The 18,373-nt window shown below is 45.8% G+C and overlaps 1 protein-coding gene across 8 annotated transcripts in view; it reads right to left on the bottom strand.

The window, feature by feature from the left end:
• Positions 1-14,946, bottom strand: part of ARHGEF11 (Rho guanine nucleotide exchange factor 11) — a 115,972-nt gene extending 101,026 nt beyond the window's left edge. For all 8 annotated transcript variants that reach the window (XM_059884961.1, XM_059884963.1, XM_059884962.1 and 5 more), the window contains exon 1: positions 14,450-14,946. In XM_059884961.1, the coding sequence (XP_059740944.1) occupies positions 14,450-14,481 (32 nt within the window). In that variant the 5' untranslated portion in view covers positions 14,482-14,946. The remainder of the gene's footprint in view (positions 1-14,449) is intronic.
• Positions 14,947-18,373: the final 3,427 nt, after the last annotated feature.

Genomic DNA, 18,373 nt, shown 5'->3' with positions numbered 1-18,373 from the left:
CTCTGTGAATATACTAAAAACCACTAAACTGTATATCCTAAAGTAGTGATGGTATGTGAGTTATATATCATAAAGGCGTTAATTAAAAAATCGTACCCATTCATTTAGGGGGCTTCCCAAGTGGAGGCCAAATTCAGACTTAAATTGAAGAAAGTAGGGAAAACCACTAGACCATTCAGGTATGACCTCAATCAAATCCCTTATGATTATACAGTGGAAGTGAGAAATAGATTTAAGGGCCTAGATCTGATAGATAAGAGTGCCTGATGAACTATAGAATGAGGTTCGTGACATTGTACAGGAGACAGGGATCAAGACCATCCCCAAGGAAAAGAAATGCAAAAAAGCAAAATGGCTGTCTGGGGAGGCCTTACAAATAGCTGTGAAAAGAAGAGAAGCAAAAAGTAAAGGAGAAAAAGAAAGATATAAGCATCTGAATGCAGAGTTCCAAAGAATAGCAAGGACAGATAAGAAAGCCTTCTTCAGCGAACAATGCAAAGAAATAGAGGAAAACAACAGAATGGGAAAGACTGGAGATCTCTTCAAGAAAATCAGACATACCAAGGGAACATTTCATGCAAAGATGGGCTCGATAAAGGACAGAAGTGGTATGGACCTAACAGAAGGAGAAGATATTAAGAAGAGGTGGCAAGAATACACAGAAGAACTGTACAAAGATCTTCACGACCAAGATAATCACGATGGTGTGATCACTCACCTAGAGCCAGACATCCTGGAATGTGAAGTCAAGTGGGCCTTAGAAACAAACTACGAACAAAGCTAGTGGAGGTGATGGAATTCCAGTTGAGCTATTTCAAATCCTGAAAGATGATGCTGTGAAAGTGCTGCACTCAATATTTCAACAAATTTGGAAAACTCAGCAGTGGCCACAGGACTGGAAAAGGGCAGTTTTCATTCCAATCCCAAAGAAAGGCAATGCCAAAGAATGCTCAAACTACCACACAATTGCACTTATCTCACATGCTAGTAAAGTAATGCTCAAAATTCTCCAAGCCAGGCTTCAGCAATACGTGAACCATGAACTTCCTGATGTTCAAGCTGGTTTTAGAAAAGGCAGAGGAACCAGAGATCAAATTGCCAACATCCGCTGGATCATGGAAAAAGCAAGAGAGTTCCAGAAAAACATCTATTTCTGCTTTATTGACTATGCCAAAGCCTTTGACTGTGTGGATCACAATAAACTGTGGAAAATTCTGAAAGAGATGGGAATACCAGACCACCTGACCTGCCTCTTGAGAAATTTGTATGCAGGTCAGGAAGCAACAGTTAGAACTGGACATGGAAAAACAGACTGGTTCCAAATAGGAAGAGGAGTACGTCAGGGCTGTATATTGTCACCCTGCTTATTTAACTTCTATGCAGAGTACATCATGAGAAACGCTGGGCTGGAAGAAACACAAGCTGGAATCAAGACTGCCAGGAGAAATATCAATAACCTCAGATATGCAGATGACACCACCCTTATGGCAGAAAGTGAAGAGGAACTCAAAAGCCTCTTGATGAAAGTGAAAGTGGAGAGTGAAAAAGTTGGCTTAAAGCTCAACATTCAGAGAATGAAGATCATGGCATCTGGTCCCATCACCTCATGGGAAATAGATGGGGAAACAGTGCAAACAGTGTCAGATTTTATTTTTCTGGGCTCCAAAATCACTGCAGATGGTGACTGCAGCCATGAAATTAAAAGACGCTTACTCCTTGGAAGGAAAGTTATGACCAACCTAGATAGCATATTCAAAAGCAGAGACATTACTTTGCCAACAAAGGTCTGTCTAGTCAAGGCTATGGTTTTTCCAGTGGTCACGTATGGATGTGAGAGTTGGACTGTGAAGAAGGCTGAGCACCAAAGAATTGATGCTTTTGAACTATGGTGTTGGAGAAGACTCTTGAGAGTCCCTTGGACTGCAAGGAGATCCAACCAGTCCATTCTGAAGATCAGCCCTGGGATTTCTTTGGAAGGAATGATGCTAAAGCTGAAACTCCAGTACTTTGGCCACCTCATGCGAAGAGTTGACTCACTGGAAAAGACTCTGATGCTGGGAGGGATTGGGGGCAGGAGGAGAAGGGGACGACAGAGGATGAGATGGCTGGATGGCATCACTGACTCGATGGACGTGAGTCTGAGTGAACTCCGGGAGTTGGTGATGGACAGGGAGGCCCGGCGTGCTGCGATTCATGGGGTCGCAATGAGTTGGACACGACTGAGTGACTGAACTGAACTGAACAAGTGGGCTAGTAGTAAAGAATCTGCCTGCCAAGGCAAGAGGCACAAGAGATTCGGGTTCAATCCCTGGGTTGGGAAGATGCCATGGAGAAGGAAATAGCAACTTGCTCCAGTTTTCTTGCCTGAAAATCCCTGACAGAGGAGCCTAGTGGACTACAGTCCATGGGATCACAAAAAAGTCAGACTGAGTACACATGCACACACACGCATGCACGCGCGTGCGCACACACACACACACACACACATCTATTCATTTAGTGAAACGTTACTGAGCATCCATTCACTACACAGTCCCAGGTACCACAGCACACAGATAAGATCCTTGAATAGCTTAAAGGTGCCACATTGCTTAGTGAAAGAATGCTGAGTCACTTCTGAAATTTCATTCTTCCCAATGTCACTGAACTTACCTGGCCCCTAAGTGCCATTTTCCCCATCATTAACCAAGCAGGAGGCAGAGGAGGAGGGAAGTTTTCTTCCTCTTGAATAGCGAATGCAAACCTCAGGTCCTACCAGGGAGCCATGGACAAGAAAGCTTACCGGGAAGAGATTAAACATGCAAGAGACTTGGTTCCTGATCAACCAATCTATCTTCCTGGAGGGCACCCTTTATTTGTGTCACGCAAACCTGATGTCTGGCTCCCTCAAAGATGTACACATTTTTTACCGTGAGCTTGGTCAGGGGGACAGGAAAATGGAAAGAGCAGGAGGCTAGGGCTCTGTAAGCACAGATTTTTTATTTTTTTAATCCCAAATCCATTACTTACTAGTTTACAGACTTAGACAAGTCATTAAAGCCTCTCTGAGCTTATTTCCCCACCTATAATATGGGAATGCAAACACTTGCCTAAACTGTCTCAAAAAGATAACAGACCAAGAACACTTTACAAACTCCATATCATAGGGCAGAAATACAAAGGAGTGCCATCATTATGGCACTCTTATCTTGGCACTAAAACCTCCATCCTTCTCTATCAGTTGTGTTCTCTCCTACTTTAAAAACTGACTTCTTCTCTTGAGCCTGATTTTTCCTTTAATCCTGTCACACACCTCCCCTGCTGCCTCTACCACAGCGGACTCTAGGTGTACACCAAACTCTGACTGGAAAACAACCTAGTCCTACCTGGAAAAAAGGGGCTCAAAGGCCTGTGAATGGAGACCAATGGGCTACATTGGTTCCTCTTCTTTCTGACTAAATTTCATAAAAGAACTGACCAGACTATATCACCCTCTCCTCACCTCCTCTTTCCTCTTAAACTCATTCCAAACTGGCTCCTCCCCCATTCCCAAGGCCATGAAAAGCCTCCTAGTTACTAAATCCAGACACTTCTCTATCCTCTCCACCCTTTGCCCCCTGGGAGCACTTGCTGCCTTTGGCCACTCCCCCGCCCATTTCTGAGATTCCACACTGCCCTAGCTGCTGTTCTCCTGCTGCTCCCCACCAGTCTCTTGTGTGGGATCCTCTTCCTCTGCCTCTCTTTTGAAGCAGTGCCCCTCAGGGTTCTGTCCAAGGCTCTCCTCTCACTCTACACCCTGTCCCTGGACAGCCTCCCACTTCCACTATTCTGTCCAGATACTGATGACCACAGCCCCGCACATGTTCCTGACCTCCAGGCCTGTGTAACCAGCTGCTGGCCTGCTTAACACCTTCCTTGTGATCACCCACAGGCACTTCAAACTCATCATGCCCAAAAGAGACTCCTTCCCTCAATCACACTCTTCCTCTTGAGTTCCCCTTTTCACTGAAGAGTACCACCCAGGGACTTTTCCTTGTGGATCAGTGGTTAAGAACCTGCCTTCCAATGCATGGGACGCAGGCTCCACCCCTGGTTTCCTTGGTCTCAGAACTAAGATCTCATGTGCCTTGAGGCAACTAAGCCTGCAGGCTACAACTCAAGAGTCCCTGGGCCAAAGATACTGCATGCTGCCACTAAGACCCTACTCAAACTGCAGAAAATGAATGAACAGTACCACCCAGCAGCCCAAGCCAAGAATAAGATTGCCATCTGCGCCTCAACTCTCCTTCACAAAACCAACCACTTAAGTCTTCATTTTTCTCTGTCTCCACTGTCACTTCCCTGGTAGATGCTACCTCACCTCCTGCCCACATGACTGCAGTGGGCTCCTAATTTGTCTTCCCTCTCTCTATTCTTTCAGTGTGAAGGCCCACATTGCAGTTGGGGTGATCTTGTTATTTTTTAAAAGCATATCTGACCATGTCACTCTCTACTTGTCTTGCAATGGTCCTGCACTGCCCTCAGGATAAAGTCCAAACCCCTAGCAAGGAAGATTACATGGTTCCCAAGCCCTAGCTCCCTGCCTACTCTCCTGTTTCATCTAATTAATTGTTCTAAAGTCTCAGTGCTTCCCTGGTGGCTCAGCAGGAAAGAATCCACCTGTAATGCAGGAGATCTGTGTTCGATCTCTGGGTCAGAAAGATCCCCTGGAGGAGGAAATGACAACCCACTCCAGTATTCTTGCTTGAAGAATCCCATGGGCAGAGGAGCCTGGTGGGCTACAGTCCATGAGGTCGCAAAGAGGCGGACACCAATGAACGACTGAGACCGCCCACCGCCTCTCTTTAGACCACAGATGTTTTCAGCTCCTGCCACTCCAGGCCCTTCCTTGCCTTCTGTCTTCAGTACACATTGTTCCCTCTGCCTGGACTTTCCCTCACTCAAGCCTGGCTCTCATTTTCAGGCCTCAATTAAAGGCCACTTCCTCCAGCATAGCTTCTTGATGGTCTCCCACGTGCCTCAACTGATATCAGCGAAGAGTTCAGGGTGGTATCATACAACTCCTGCTCCCTTATGCCTCCCCTACAAAACTACAGGCTCCCAGAGAGCAGGGTAAGCAGCTTATGCATGCTGAACCCTAGTGCCTTGAGGGGCACCAGCCAGCGAAGACTTCTTAAATGGACCAATGCCACTATTTGAGGGATAGCACGAGTATTCCTAAACCTCAGACCCTGTTCCTGTGAACACACTGAAGTCCTAGTGGCTTTTTGCCCCCAGCCCTAGGGCTCTGAGGAGAAAAGGGTCTGCGGTTCTAGCCTCATACAAGGTCCCATTCACAAAGCTATTTACTACACTCTCTCCAGCCACCTCCCCCCAGAACAACAGTGGCCTTTCTCTGCAGCAGCAGTCTCTTGGAGGAAAGCTTCTGAGGGTTGTGCTCTGGGAAATGAATGGGGCCAGCCTGGGGCAGGCAGGACAATGGCAGGGCAGGCCAGTGCCGTCAGACCCCTGCAGGGAACAGCAGCTCTGAAATGAGGCAGCCAGTAGGGAAATCCCCTGAGAGCTGGGAGAAGCTGGAGGCCAACAACCTCAAGGCTGCTCTGCCCCTAAAAGAAATACCAAATGCCCAGGATCTCGTGCCCAATAAGAACATGGAATTCTCAGTCTCCACGCTTAGCAGCGATGTTTCGAGTTGAGTGTGTGCTGGTCGCTCAGTCATGTCCAACTCTTCAAGATCCCATGGACTGTAGCCCGCCAGGTTCCTCTGCCCATGGTTCTCCAGGCAAGAATACTGGAATGGGTTGCCATTTCCCTTTTCAGGGGATCTTCCAGACCCAGAAATCCAACCCAAGTCTCCTGTGTCTCCTGCATTGGCAGACTGTTTTTTTTTTTTCTTTTTGGACCACTGAGCCACCTGGGAAGCCATGTTTAGTACTGCTTTCTTGAAATCCCTTGGGTAGGCATGGAGGGAACTGGAAACGTCAAGAATCAACTACAGTTCAAGTCAGGTAACTGCAGGGAGGAATACAACTCATACAAAGAGAACTCTACTGGGCACTAGAAGACAATCTAGAAAAATGAAAAAATGAAGAGACACTGCTTCTGAACCCCAAGAAATAGGATAGGACATAATACCCAACATAAATCATGCAAAGAATGGAAAAGCACCCAATATTTATTTATAATAGTAGATCGTGTGCTAGTGATTCTGCTAGAACTTGACAAAGTATTTTATAGCAACATACGAAAGGTATAAGAGGGACTTTCCTGGTGGTACAATGGTTAGGAATCCACTTGCCAAGGCAGGGGGCCCAGGTTCTATCCCTGCTCCGTGAAGATTCCACATGCCATGGGGCAACTAAGCCCAGGCACTGCAACTGCTGAGCCTGTGTAGCCTAGAGCAGGTGCGGTGCAACAAGAGAAGCCTCTGCAAAGAGAAGACTTCTCTGCAACTAGAGAGTAGTCCCTGCTCAGCACAATGAGGGAAAGCCCATGCACAGCAATGAACACCAAGTGCAGCCAAAATTAATAAATACATAACTTTTTAAAAAGGTAGGAAAAGTTGACTTGCTATATGGATGTGCAAAAGGAATAATATAAATGTACTGTAGAGTTTGATGATATTAACCAGAAAAGGCCTCCTTGAAGAAACTAAGATTAAGGAGAGTTGGGAAGAGAAAGATGCATATAAAGATGTGGAAAGAGTGATGGGGTCTAGGAAACAGGCTGGCCTACCCGAAGCGGGATCGTAGGGGACAGTAACAAGACCTACAATTAGTGAGATGCGGGCTGAATTGAGGAAAGCATGGATCCTAAGCTGGGGAGTTTGGGCTGGAAAGTAAAGACACTGAACAAAAGTTTCCAGCACACACACACAAAAAGGATCTCCTTGGGACAGAACCTTCCGCATCTGATCTTTAACTGGTACGTCCGGTGTTTGTTCTGTGTGTTCCCAGAGCCATGCCTGTCAGTCCTGTTTAGAATCAGCAGAGGTCTCAGCACCTAAGCACAGGTCTTCCGGTGGCAGCAGAGGAGAGTTCAGACCAATCTGGGGTCCCTGCCAAACCAAATGCCTCAACAACACTAACCATATGTTTGGCACAATAGAATTCACCAAACGCTTTTACACAAATCGTCCTGATCTCACAGCTAGTTAGCGGCTGAGTTGGGGCTCACACAAAGCTCTCCCAGCTTCAAGTCCTGTCCTCTCTATAATCGTGCTACTAGGGTGATTTCTGCAGAGATAGCCCCTGAGCCCTGGAGTTCAGTCTGCTGTGAGTGGGGTATGATTAATTAATCAGGATTTCAAATACATGTTAATCTCCTCAAATCATGACCCATTTCCTACGGGAATCTCAAAGAACTCACTCCCTTCTCTCCCTTCCTTTGGAAGAACTCTTAAAACTATTTGGTAAATAAATAAATAATACTATTTGGTAGAAACAGCCTAACCTAAAGGCCTTAGCAAGATAAGTATCATTTGATATGCTGTGTTCAGTGAATTGCTGGGTACCCATGGGAGGTGGAATGACTTTTACTGATGGTCTTACTCTCTTGAGCAATAGCACTACCCTTCTAGTCAGCCAGTCTCCAAAACTTCAGAACCAAATCTGATTTCAGCCTTAACAACCAGACCTTGTTGATTTTCCTTCCAAAATGTCTTTCAAATCCTGCCCTTCTTCTTTGCTCTCACATTATCTTTTGCTGTCTTCTCATTTACATAATATCAGAATTCTTTTTGTAAACATTCTTTTTATCACCATATATTACACAAACCTCACTGGTTCTCATTTCCTACCACATCAGTCTGAATATCTTTATCCTCACACCACCCTCCCACCATACTCGCCCTGACAACCTAATTTCTTTCTGCTCTACGAAGACCAACACTCTTACCATCCTGAGGCTACCTTCATGCTTGATTCTACACCAGAACTTGGCTTTTGCTGTTCCCTTTGTCTGAAAGGGCCTCCTCTCTTTCTTTGACTTAAATAATATCTAACTACCCCTCCCCTGGCTGTTCTCATTAGCATCAACTTCTTCCTTGTCTCTAAATGTACCTTTTTGGTATACATCAAGATTCAGCAATGATGTACTATCTTTTTATTGTTTCACATTGCTTCATTAATTACATTTCCCAACAAGAATGTAAGCTCCACATTCTTGCAAATTATCTACCAGAACACTAAGCACTGAGCTGAGCATGGAGCTATTTGATAACTGTCTGCCATCCAACGGACTGACTGCAAGCGCCTCTGATCACAGGTCAGCATCTGGAAGGCTGGCAGATTGGTCCTGTTTCCTCCGTGATTTGATGCCAGGCCACGACTGGTGACTACAGATCTCACTGCACCATTTTATGGTAGCTTTAAATACTGGAGGAGAAAGTGCTGAAAATCCAGACTGAATGGAGCCACTTCACTCTGCACACTCAAAGCTCCCTTCTCACACAGCCACATCTTAGTTTGCTATCCTGTAGAAAGAAGAGAATCTTGAAGAAGTCATTAAAGATGACAGAGGGATACAAGGGACTTCAGGGCCTGTGCTGAAATCAGAAGTAAAAGGCAGGAAGATGGGCTTAAATTATAGCAAAGGAGGAAATTCCCTGGTGGTCCAGTGGTTAGGACTTGGCGCTTTTACTGTCAGGACTGGGTTCAACACCTGGTCAGGGAACTAATATCCTGCAAGCCATGCAGCGCAGCCAAAAAAAAACATGTACTGAAGGAAAATTTGGTAATCAAAAGAGTCCTCAACTATTCAACTCACGGAACCACAGGGGATCAGCGAAAATGGGAGCCCCTCAACCTTCTGAACCACCTCAAGAGATAGCCTATTTGGAGTCAAGAGTAAAGAAGAGGATCCCTTAAGACTTAAGACTTCTGTGATTTTCCCCTCAACTCTGTTCATTTGCTCTAGGGCCACAAATTCAGGTGCTTTTCCAGGCCTTGAAAATGTCTTCCAAATCCGACTCCAAGTCTGTTGGGGGCCACAGATTTCCTGGCCCCTCCTTACGCTTCTACATCATTGTACTTCTTCCATTTCCCCTCCCACTTCATCAGGCCACTCTGTTCTCTGTTTTGTTTTTTTTCAAACTTTCATTTTTCACTGGTTTTCAGGAAGGCAGATAGGGTTCCTGAAAAAGTCCTGGCTCACTGAAAGAAAGGGCACAGGCATTATATTTTCAGAGGCTCAAAGAACATAACAGCTAGAAGGAATCAAATCTGAGAGGCTGGCTACCCTAATTTACTCATCTATTTACTCAGATGCTGGTGGGGAGGGTCTTCCCTCAGAACTCCACGTCTCCTTTCACAAGGGATCTAACACAACTTTTCATAAAGTAATGAATACTTTTTTCTCTTGAAACCAGAACCTGCAACTTTCTGCAGTCCTGCTTCCCTCCATGGGGCAAAGAAGTGACCTTGGAGGCCACGAGCAGGTCTCCACTTGAGTCTTTTCCCAAGGACAGTGACTGAGAAAAGAAGAATGCACAGTCCATGGTGAAACGGGTTTCCAAGCCACAGGATAAATCTTGAAATTAAGTTTTAAAAATAATTAACCAATAAAATGGATTTTTAAAAGTAGTGCCACTATGAAGATGTGAAGCAGATATAGATTAAAACCAGTCCTTACGTTTCATGGAACCTCAGTGTTAACAAAGCCCTTTCACATACAGCGGAGGCCCAGATCTTTAAAGCAGTAAGGGACACTATCCAAAAGTTTCCAAACTCTATTCCATGGAGGTTACAAGCTTCCAGAACTCCTTTGTCTTTGTACCAATTTGGGGACTAGCCATGTGACCTTCACAGAATCATTTTTATTTCTGACGAACTCATTGTCATTAAACTTTTCACATTTTTTGGTCTACTCTGCTAAATACAATCAAAGGGACTCCGACAGTACTTTGACTATTAAAAAAAAAGCTAAATGAATTTGTTTATCAAAGGGTGCTCTTTCAGAAATGTTTCTGAGTATGTGAAGGTAAGCTTAGACTGCTCCTGTTCATAATGGTGATTAATCACCAAATGTTTCATGTGCAAATCCATTGCCATCTCTAATCTCACGCCTGGAGAGCACCAGGGTACATTTTGGAGAAGACTCAGCATTTCAGGGGACTTATTATTTGGAGCTCTGGATCCCTGTCATTGTTCTGGGAGTGAAGTCACTCAGTCGTGTCTGACTCTTTGCAACCCCATGGACTGTAGCCTACCAGGCTCCTCTGTCCATGGGATTTTCCAGGCAAGAGTACTGGAGTGGGTTGCCATTTCCTTCTCCTGGGGATCTTCCTGACCCAGGGATCGAACCCGGGTCTCCCACATTGCAGGCAGACGCTTTACCGTCTGAGCCACCAGGGAAGATACTGTTCTGGGAGGCCAACATCTAACCTAGGTAGAAACTCAGCTGTACGTCTTGTTTCCAGGGCTCAGCAAGAACCTGAAGTGGGAGCAGGGAGCCCGAGGTGGCAAGGGTTTTCCCCCACCTCCTCCTCAGCCTAGGCCACCAGCTTTTCCTCTCTACAAACATTCCTCAGCCTGAAGCTTCTTTCTCCCTCCTCCACCCCCTTCCCCCTCCTCCATACACCTCACTCCAGATTTTGCCTCCTCTGGGAAAAAAAAAGGCTACATGCTGGGGAAAAGTTACATTTAATCTCAGATCCCTGATAAGGAACAGTTGCTTGGGTCTCGGTTTATTCTGAATTAGGAAAGTCATATGCTTCTAAAACAAGGAAGAGCCAGAGATCATAAAACAAATCCTTTCTATCCCCATCTAAGGAAGCCAAGGTAGCTCAAGCCTCTCCCATTCATCAAAATTCCTGGGAAGGAGATTCAATAACCTTCCCCTTCTCATATTCTACTATCATCACCCAACCCTGACCATTGGAAAAGTATGCCTTCTTTCTAACCTCATGTACTTCTGCAACAAAAAAGCCTGTTCACTCTGGTTAAATTCTTCAAAACAATGGAAAGATCTTTCGGTCACTCTTAATTTGTTTTGGGCCAGTTCAGAAAGTCGTGCCCAAAGCTAAATCAAATCCCTGAGTTTACCAACTAAAATTTCTAGAGCTTTACAGTTTAGAAAGCAATGTGAAATATTACCTGATTTGATTTGCTCCTTTCAACAGCACCATGAGAAAGATGTAATAAATATTATAATCCTCAAATGACAAGCTATGTGAAAATGTTTGTGACTGGAAAGCATTTCATATAAATGAGGAAACCAAAGGAGGCATGTGATTTGCCCAAGGTCACACAGTTAAGGGGAATGCCAGGGCTCAAACCAAGAACTCGGCTTAAATCTAGTACTTCTCCATCTGCTCTAGTCCTCACATGAGCTGTCTCTGCACAGAGAAAAGCTGTTCTATGGATGCAAACTCCTAACCCATCTGGCCATCTCAAAAACATTTGCCATGGAGAACTAGGGAAATGGATATACATGGCATAGCAAAACTCATTATCATTCCTATAAAAATAATTCACTATTATTATCTCTGCTTGCAATATCAAACACATTTTTAGAAACTTTTGAGAAGAACACACTAATGGGCAATAAATTGTCCACAGGCAAAAACGGAAAGGGACATGAACAGCTACAATTCAGCCCATCTTTCAGTAACAACTGATTAACACTGCAAGATCAAGATTAGCTGCGAATATTTCATGTTTCTTTGGACCAGGAGTCACTCCCCAAGAGGGGATTAAAGTCTCTCCACAGCCTTCTATTCCTTGAGCCACTATCTCTCTTCATAGACGTGGTCCTCCATCAGGTTGCTTATGTCCTAGAAAATACACATCATCAAGGAAGCCTTCTCTAATTGACCTTACTTTGACTACATTTGAAATTAACACACGAACCTTGAAAAATCTGAAATGGATGAACTTATACGTGCCGACATATTCATTCATTCCAATATTCGTTCATGTCAAGTATTTGGTGAGCATTCATCCAATGGAAGGCACTTAGTCAGGCACGCAGGGATATACCTGAGCAAAGAAAACCCAATTCTTGCCTCTCCAGAGTTTATAGGAGAGTGTTGCTTTTATATCTCTCATACCTTTCCTAGTTTCTCAAGTTAGACTGCATGCTCTCTGTAAGCAAGAACCGCACACTTAAATTTTCTCAAACACTGTTGGAGCGCAGTACCTTACACTAGGCTCCCTACACAGCAAATCGAAAAACTAAAAGAGAGTCCCTGCCTCAACAGTCTGAAATCCTCCCACTTAATCTCTCTAGTACAGTATAAAATTGTGTAACACTGTGAAATATTTAAAATCCACAGGGGTATCGAACCTGAGATGTCAAAAGATCCAACAGAACGAACCTAATGCTAAAGGGGTAAAGATCCAGTGCAGCTGGAAATACCTTGAAGGGGACTCAAGCCCCAGATCTGACCCGCTGATGAGGAAGAGAAATGGGGTGGGAGTGGAAGTGAAGAATGCTCTCAACCTGCAAAGCTGCACTATCCCAAGTGCAATGGGGGTGCCAAAAAGCACCGTACTCTACTACCAGAGAGAATAAAACTGCCCCACTCCCATTTCATAGGACTAGTAGACAAATCTCTTGGGCTGGCCAAAAAGTTCTTTTGGGTTTATAAGACTATAAGGAAAAACTGGAACGACCTTTTTGGCCAACCCAATACTTAGGGTGGGATAACAGTAAGAGCTTCCGGTTTAGAAGGCTTGCATCTGAGTCTAGCTTCTGCCACGAGTCAGGGAAGATGGCACTGGGCTAGCCAGGTATCCTCTCTGAGCCTCAATCACCCCTTCTGTAAAATGGAAAGGAAAACCTCTGTCTTGTCTGCCTCACGGAAATACTGGGAGGTTCAAATAGATACATTTCTATGAAAGCACTCAGAAAAACCATGCTATACACACCCTGAGAAGACTGTGAGGGTGTCCAAACTCCCAGAGGAGCATCTCACTCCAGCCCAGGAATCTTCATTAACTCTTTCACCCTCAACACCTGGGTTTCTACCTTCTCACAACTCTGAATTCAGAGGAACAGTTCATCCCCAACCTCAAAGAGGCAAGTGTGTTAATTCTTAAATTCCAAGAGGGTAAAAGAGAAGGGCAGTCATGTAACCATTTCAACTCCCTGCCTTGACAAGAGTCAAACTAAATAGAAGCCACAAAAAGGGGAAGAGATGGAGGTTTAAGCAGTCACGTACACTATCTGTCCTTGTGGCTGTCTGCCTTCTCTCCACTGCCAAGTCAGGTCCCTGTCTAGGGACTGCTGAACTAATCTAAACGGGGCTCAGAGGCAATACAGAGATTAGTGTTTGGGAGAGAGAGAGATTATATGCATTTCAGGCCACATTCCACTGCCAAAAAGAAATTATCAGCATGGATAATCAAAGGTTAACTGGACAGGGAGAAAACAACTCATTGCTCCTTTGCAAATATTCTTCCCTATCTCTCCAGTAATTCCCACCCCACCCCCAGGCCCAGTCCTTTCATCTGCTCGCTCAGTCCTCCAACCACCCATCCATCCAGTTAGGATGCGTGCAGCACCCACAAAACTATCCTCTCTCTAGGTTCTCTAAGGGTTGAAGAGAAGGGGAGGAAAGGAAAAGGCAGATACCTTTCGAAGTTGTAAAATGTAGTGTACTGATGAGGAGGCTGGGCAAACTCTCGGGGTGGGGAGGCGGGTAGGGGGTATGGGACATCCTGTGCTCAGACTCTAAGGGCCAGTGCCTCTGCATATCAGGCCTAAGAGCCCAAAACAAATCCTTCCGGCTCTAGGCAGAGGGAAGGCCCATTTTGCAGAGTCAAGCTTATTAAAAACGGCTTGGCAGATTATACCTAGAGCATTAGCTGGTTGGCCGATTTCAATTTAAACCCCAAGCTTGGAGAAGAAGAAATTCTAGGGTTGACCTATGCCATTCTGCAGGCCATTATCAGCCACTGGTAAAATCCAGACCTGTATGGGTGCAAACTATGTTTCTGTCCCATCATTCAGGCCAAGAACATCCTCCTCATTCTAGAAATGGGATCCACCCCATCACCAAGCCCCACCATTCCACAACAACCAGCCGGTGGAGGCCCACGCCCCTGCCAGAGCCCTTCCCCCCGCAGCTCCAACACCTAAAGCCAGTCCCAGTCACCCTAGGGGTCTCACGTGACCAGGCTTGTGCCCGCCTCCCACCCCTAAGCTGGCAAGTTAGGGACTCAAATTCAGCCTCTGGCCTGGCAAAAGTCAAAGGCGGCTAGAAAGCGTTTCCCCCTCTTTCCCCACTCCTTGCGTCACTGTCTACTGCTTGCACTTAAAAAACACTGATTAAGGAGATTACGTTTTGAACATGGACACATACACAGAGGGAACATAAACACACATGTCCAGACAATCCCCAGGGACCCCACCAATACCCACAGCCCACCCAGACCCTTATTTTGCAATCTTTTATCAAAATGCAACACCTTCTTTCCCAGTCTTTCCTTAAATAAGTGTTGAAAAACCACATTATTAGCAAACTTACCTGTCTATACTCTGGGGTAACCTTACACTCATGGTTTCTCGGTGTCTCCACGGTTTCAGAATCCTGTAGTTGTGATGTCTTGATCAGGACTGAATCGCTCACAATTTTTAAAGAGGTGAGAGGAGGGCCTCCCAACTTGAAGACAATCCTTTTTCCTCCAGCTCTCAGGACCCGGGTGACTGAAGCTCCATTCTACTTCTACCAGTTAACATGGTCTCCTTTCTTAGCCCCCCTTTCCCCTCCCCCCTCTTTAAAAAAAAAAAAAAAAAAACGAAAGAAAAAGAGAAAAACTATGACCTTCTTAGAAACCAAAAACCCAACCACAAATCTCTTCAAGGTTAGCGCTGTGGGCTTAAAAAAAAAAATCACAGAAAGAATGTGCCTTCAAAATATCAATCTTAACTGCAAAATATAGATTAAAAACATCCTTTTAATCCAGTTTTCCCAGCTGTCCTTACGTTGGCAAGAGCCTCAAGCTCCAAAGGGGAAAAAAATAATTCTCTGGTCTCCAATGCTTAAAACGACAACAACAGATATACTGAGGGACCAAAAAAAAAAAAAAAGATGAAAAAATCCAAACTGACACCTGGAAAAAAATCTTCCAGCTGATTTGCACAGTAAAAAAATAAATAAAACCATACAATAGTATGTACACAACAGCACTCCTTACAAGTCCAGTGCAACCCTGGGAAATCGAAATTATAATTTCCTTGGAAAAAAAAAGCTTTTAGATGAAAAGGTTCTGAAATTTTTAAATGAGCCAATCGCACCAAAAAAAAAAAAAAAAAACACCTGAATGCAATGCTTTTTACCTTTAAAATGGTAGCAATACCACAAACCAGAGAAAAATCTCTGAAAATATTCTCTTCTTTTTTTCCTTTAAACTTGCAGGTTTCTCCACCTACCCCAGCCTGATTCCCAGCCTAGGTTCGGCCTTTTTCTCAAAGACAATTTCCTGAGTTAGTTCTGTTTTGCTCCTCCACATCCAGGCTCCGAAATTTTCTCTTGCCTCAGCCTCCATGAAACGGAGCTTTCGCTTCTTCCCGTTTCCCCTGCTCTCCCTCTCGCCTGGCCAGGAAAACTGCCCCTTATTATTAATAGTTTGGATTATTATTGTGGATTTGAGTTCGGGGTGGGATATTCCTCCACACCAGCCTCCTGGACAATCCGATCGCCTGGCTTCTCTCGCTCGGCCTCTCTTTTTCCTCCCTTTCTGCCCCTCGCCTAACCTCGCAGACAAGAGCCCACCGCGCCTGGCGCAGTACCGCCGGCGGCCTCCGGCTCCCGGCCCCGCTTGCCCGCTCGCCCCACGCCCGACCGCCGCACTCCGGCCTCGGCAGCCGCGAGACTCCGCGCTCGGGCGCAGGCAGGAAAGGCGGCGGCGGCAGGCCGGCACCGGCGGGCGTCCGGCTCCCGGCGTCGCGGCCGCGCTCGCCTCCTTCCGGGCCCCTTCCCCCCGCGGCTCGCCGCTCGCTCGGGCGCAGGCCCCGCCGGCCGCCCCCTCCCCGAGCTGCCCTCTCTCCCCCTTCCCCGCGAGCCTTTCTCCTTCCCTCGCTCCGGCGGGGGCGGGGCCGCAGCCTGCCCCTCCTCCCGGCGCTGCCCGCCGGCCTTTCCCCCCGACTCACGCCGCGGCAGGGGGCGGGGGTGGGAAGCCGACAGCCCTTCCCTTCTTTGGGTGCTGCGGCCGCGGCTCCAGCCCCGCCGGCCTCTCTCCCGGTCTCCCTGCGCGCCCTGCCCCGCCGCGACCCCTCGCCGCTGGTCCTCGGCCGGTTCCCTCCGCGGCCCCACAGTCGCCGGCCCTGCCCTTCGGTGCGGCCTAACCGATCCCGGGCTTAGCCGGATCCCCGGCTTTTCCCGGCCTGGCTCGCCGGCGACCCCGGCCCGGACCCCGAGAATCACAGCGCGCAGTCCCCGCCGTCGTCACCACTGCGGCCACCTACTCGCTGCTTTCCCTTGGGTGCTTTTCCCCTTTTTACTGCCCTGAGTTCTCAAGACCTGACCTTTGTTTTTTACCTCCCTTGCCACCCTGCTGCGGTGCCCGGCGCTCCTAGACCCCCTCCTCACGTGGACCAGTTTCTGCGTGCACGGTCGTCACCTCTGCTCCCCCCTCCCGGACCCCCGCCACTGCTCACTTTACCTCCACCTCATTTCTCATTTTTCAAACATTTGTCGCGGCCTCCTGCCTGGATGCCAGGAGCTCTCAACAGTTTTTTCCCCGTTTCGATGGCCCTCCTCACTTCTTAGACCCACTGAAGAGACCCTTCTGGTCTTGCCGCCCCGATTGTTTGAGCATCTTACTACCAGTCTGGGTAGTGTTTGTGAACTAGATGGAAAATCCTTTCAAAGACAGTTCTATTTTCACAACCTCCTCTCATAGAATCACAGTTTCTAAATCTTTCCAAGTAACATGACATTAGTCAGAAGGTCCCAAGCGTTATGATTAAAAATAATTAAAACCAAAAGGAAAAAAAAAGGGGGGGGGGGGAACCAAAAGGAAGCTTTTAAAGTGAACTTTGTCTTTGCGCCTGGGTGAATGCTATTGCAAAATACCCTGCGGGCGGTGGTGTGTTTGCTTGTGGTCTCTCCCTTCCACACCCCCTTGATCTGGGGTGAAATACATGTATATGTGTTTTACCCATACACATCCATAAAGAGGGAGCTGAGTAACCTCAGCACTCATCACTGTTAGAAGTGATGAGTTTGCAAATAACAAGAGGAAAAAGAAACTAATAACCTGAATTATACCAGATACAAGTTAGTTTATAAAAGAAAGACTTGCACCCCATCTCTACCAACCCATAAGCCAGAACCCCCAAAGACAGGTGTTCCGCCGGAAATCAGGCAACACAGTTCAAATTGCTACTGACCTTGTTTATTCCCTTCCTATACTACCTGCAAAAACAATGGTCCCAACATTGTACACTTCCTCTGTAGTGATAGATCAGTAGTCACCAAACATTTTTCTTACCCTGCTTCTTTAATCTATGTAATATTTTTAAGCAATTATTTACATGTATTTTATTGTTGTTGTTTAGATCCTAAGTTGTGTCCAACTCTTTTGCAACCCATGGAATGTAGACCGCCAGGCTCCTCTGTCCATAGAATTTCCCAGGCAAGAAACTGGAGTGAGTAGCCATTTCCTTCTCCAGGGGTTCTTCCCAACGCAGCGATTGAACCCACATTTCCTGATTGGCAGGCAGATTCTTTACCTCTGAGCCACCAGGAAGCCCACATATATTTTATTACATACCTTATAAATCTTGCTCTGGAGTAGAAATATTGAAAGATTATTTAAAATAAAGATGAAGTACATTTTAAAATCATATTTTTTAGTGAATGTTAATGACTGGAATGAATCATGACTGGAAAAGATACTTGTCAAAGAGGTAGACTCAAGCAGAAGTCCATTCTTGATTGCATTTATTAAATTATGATACTCATCTTCCAGTCCCATTCACCACGATGCAAAGACTTTTGATTGAAATTCAACTAGTAAATTTACAGCTTAAGTCAATCAGTCCTTCTTGGATGATGGGAAGGTTTTACATTTTATATTTTAGCAAATGGGTTCAAACCCCCTTGAACGTATCATTTAGATTTTTTTAAACAAATTTAAAATTTTGTTTCTTAGTTTTCAAGTGTGCAGACAAAAATTTTAGCGATGAAACACACTCTTTTTGATAATTAAAAAAATAACAGGGACTTTCTTGGCAGTCCAGTGGTTAAGACTTCCAGCTTCCAATGCAGGGGATGTGGGTTTGATCCCTGGTTGGAGAACTAGGATCCCACATACCACATGGGGTGGCCAAAAATAAATTAAAAAACAGCAGTTTTGGAACCATTTCAGTTGGATTTTTGAAATACTTTATAAGCATGAGTTTCTTTAGAAAAGCAGTAACATTCTCACTAATTAATAGACTCTCT

Source organism: Bos taurus, chromosome 3 (assembly GCF_002263795.3).
Source record: "Bos taurus isolate L1 Dominette 01449 registration number 42190680 breed Hereford chromosome 3, ARS-UCD2.0, whole genome shotgun sequence".
Taxonomy (NCBI): Eukaryota; Metazoa; Chordata; class Mammalia; order Artiodactyla; family Bovidae; genus Bos; species Bos taurus.
Note: the sequence above shows the minus strand (reverse complement) of the source record. Positions and strands in the feature narration are given on the sequence as shown.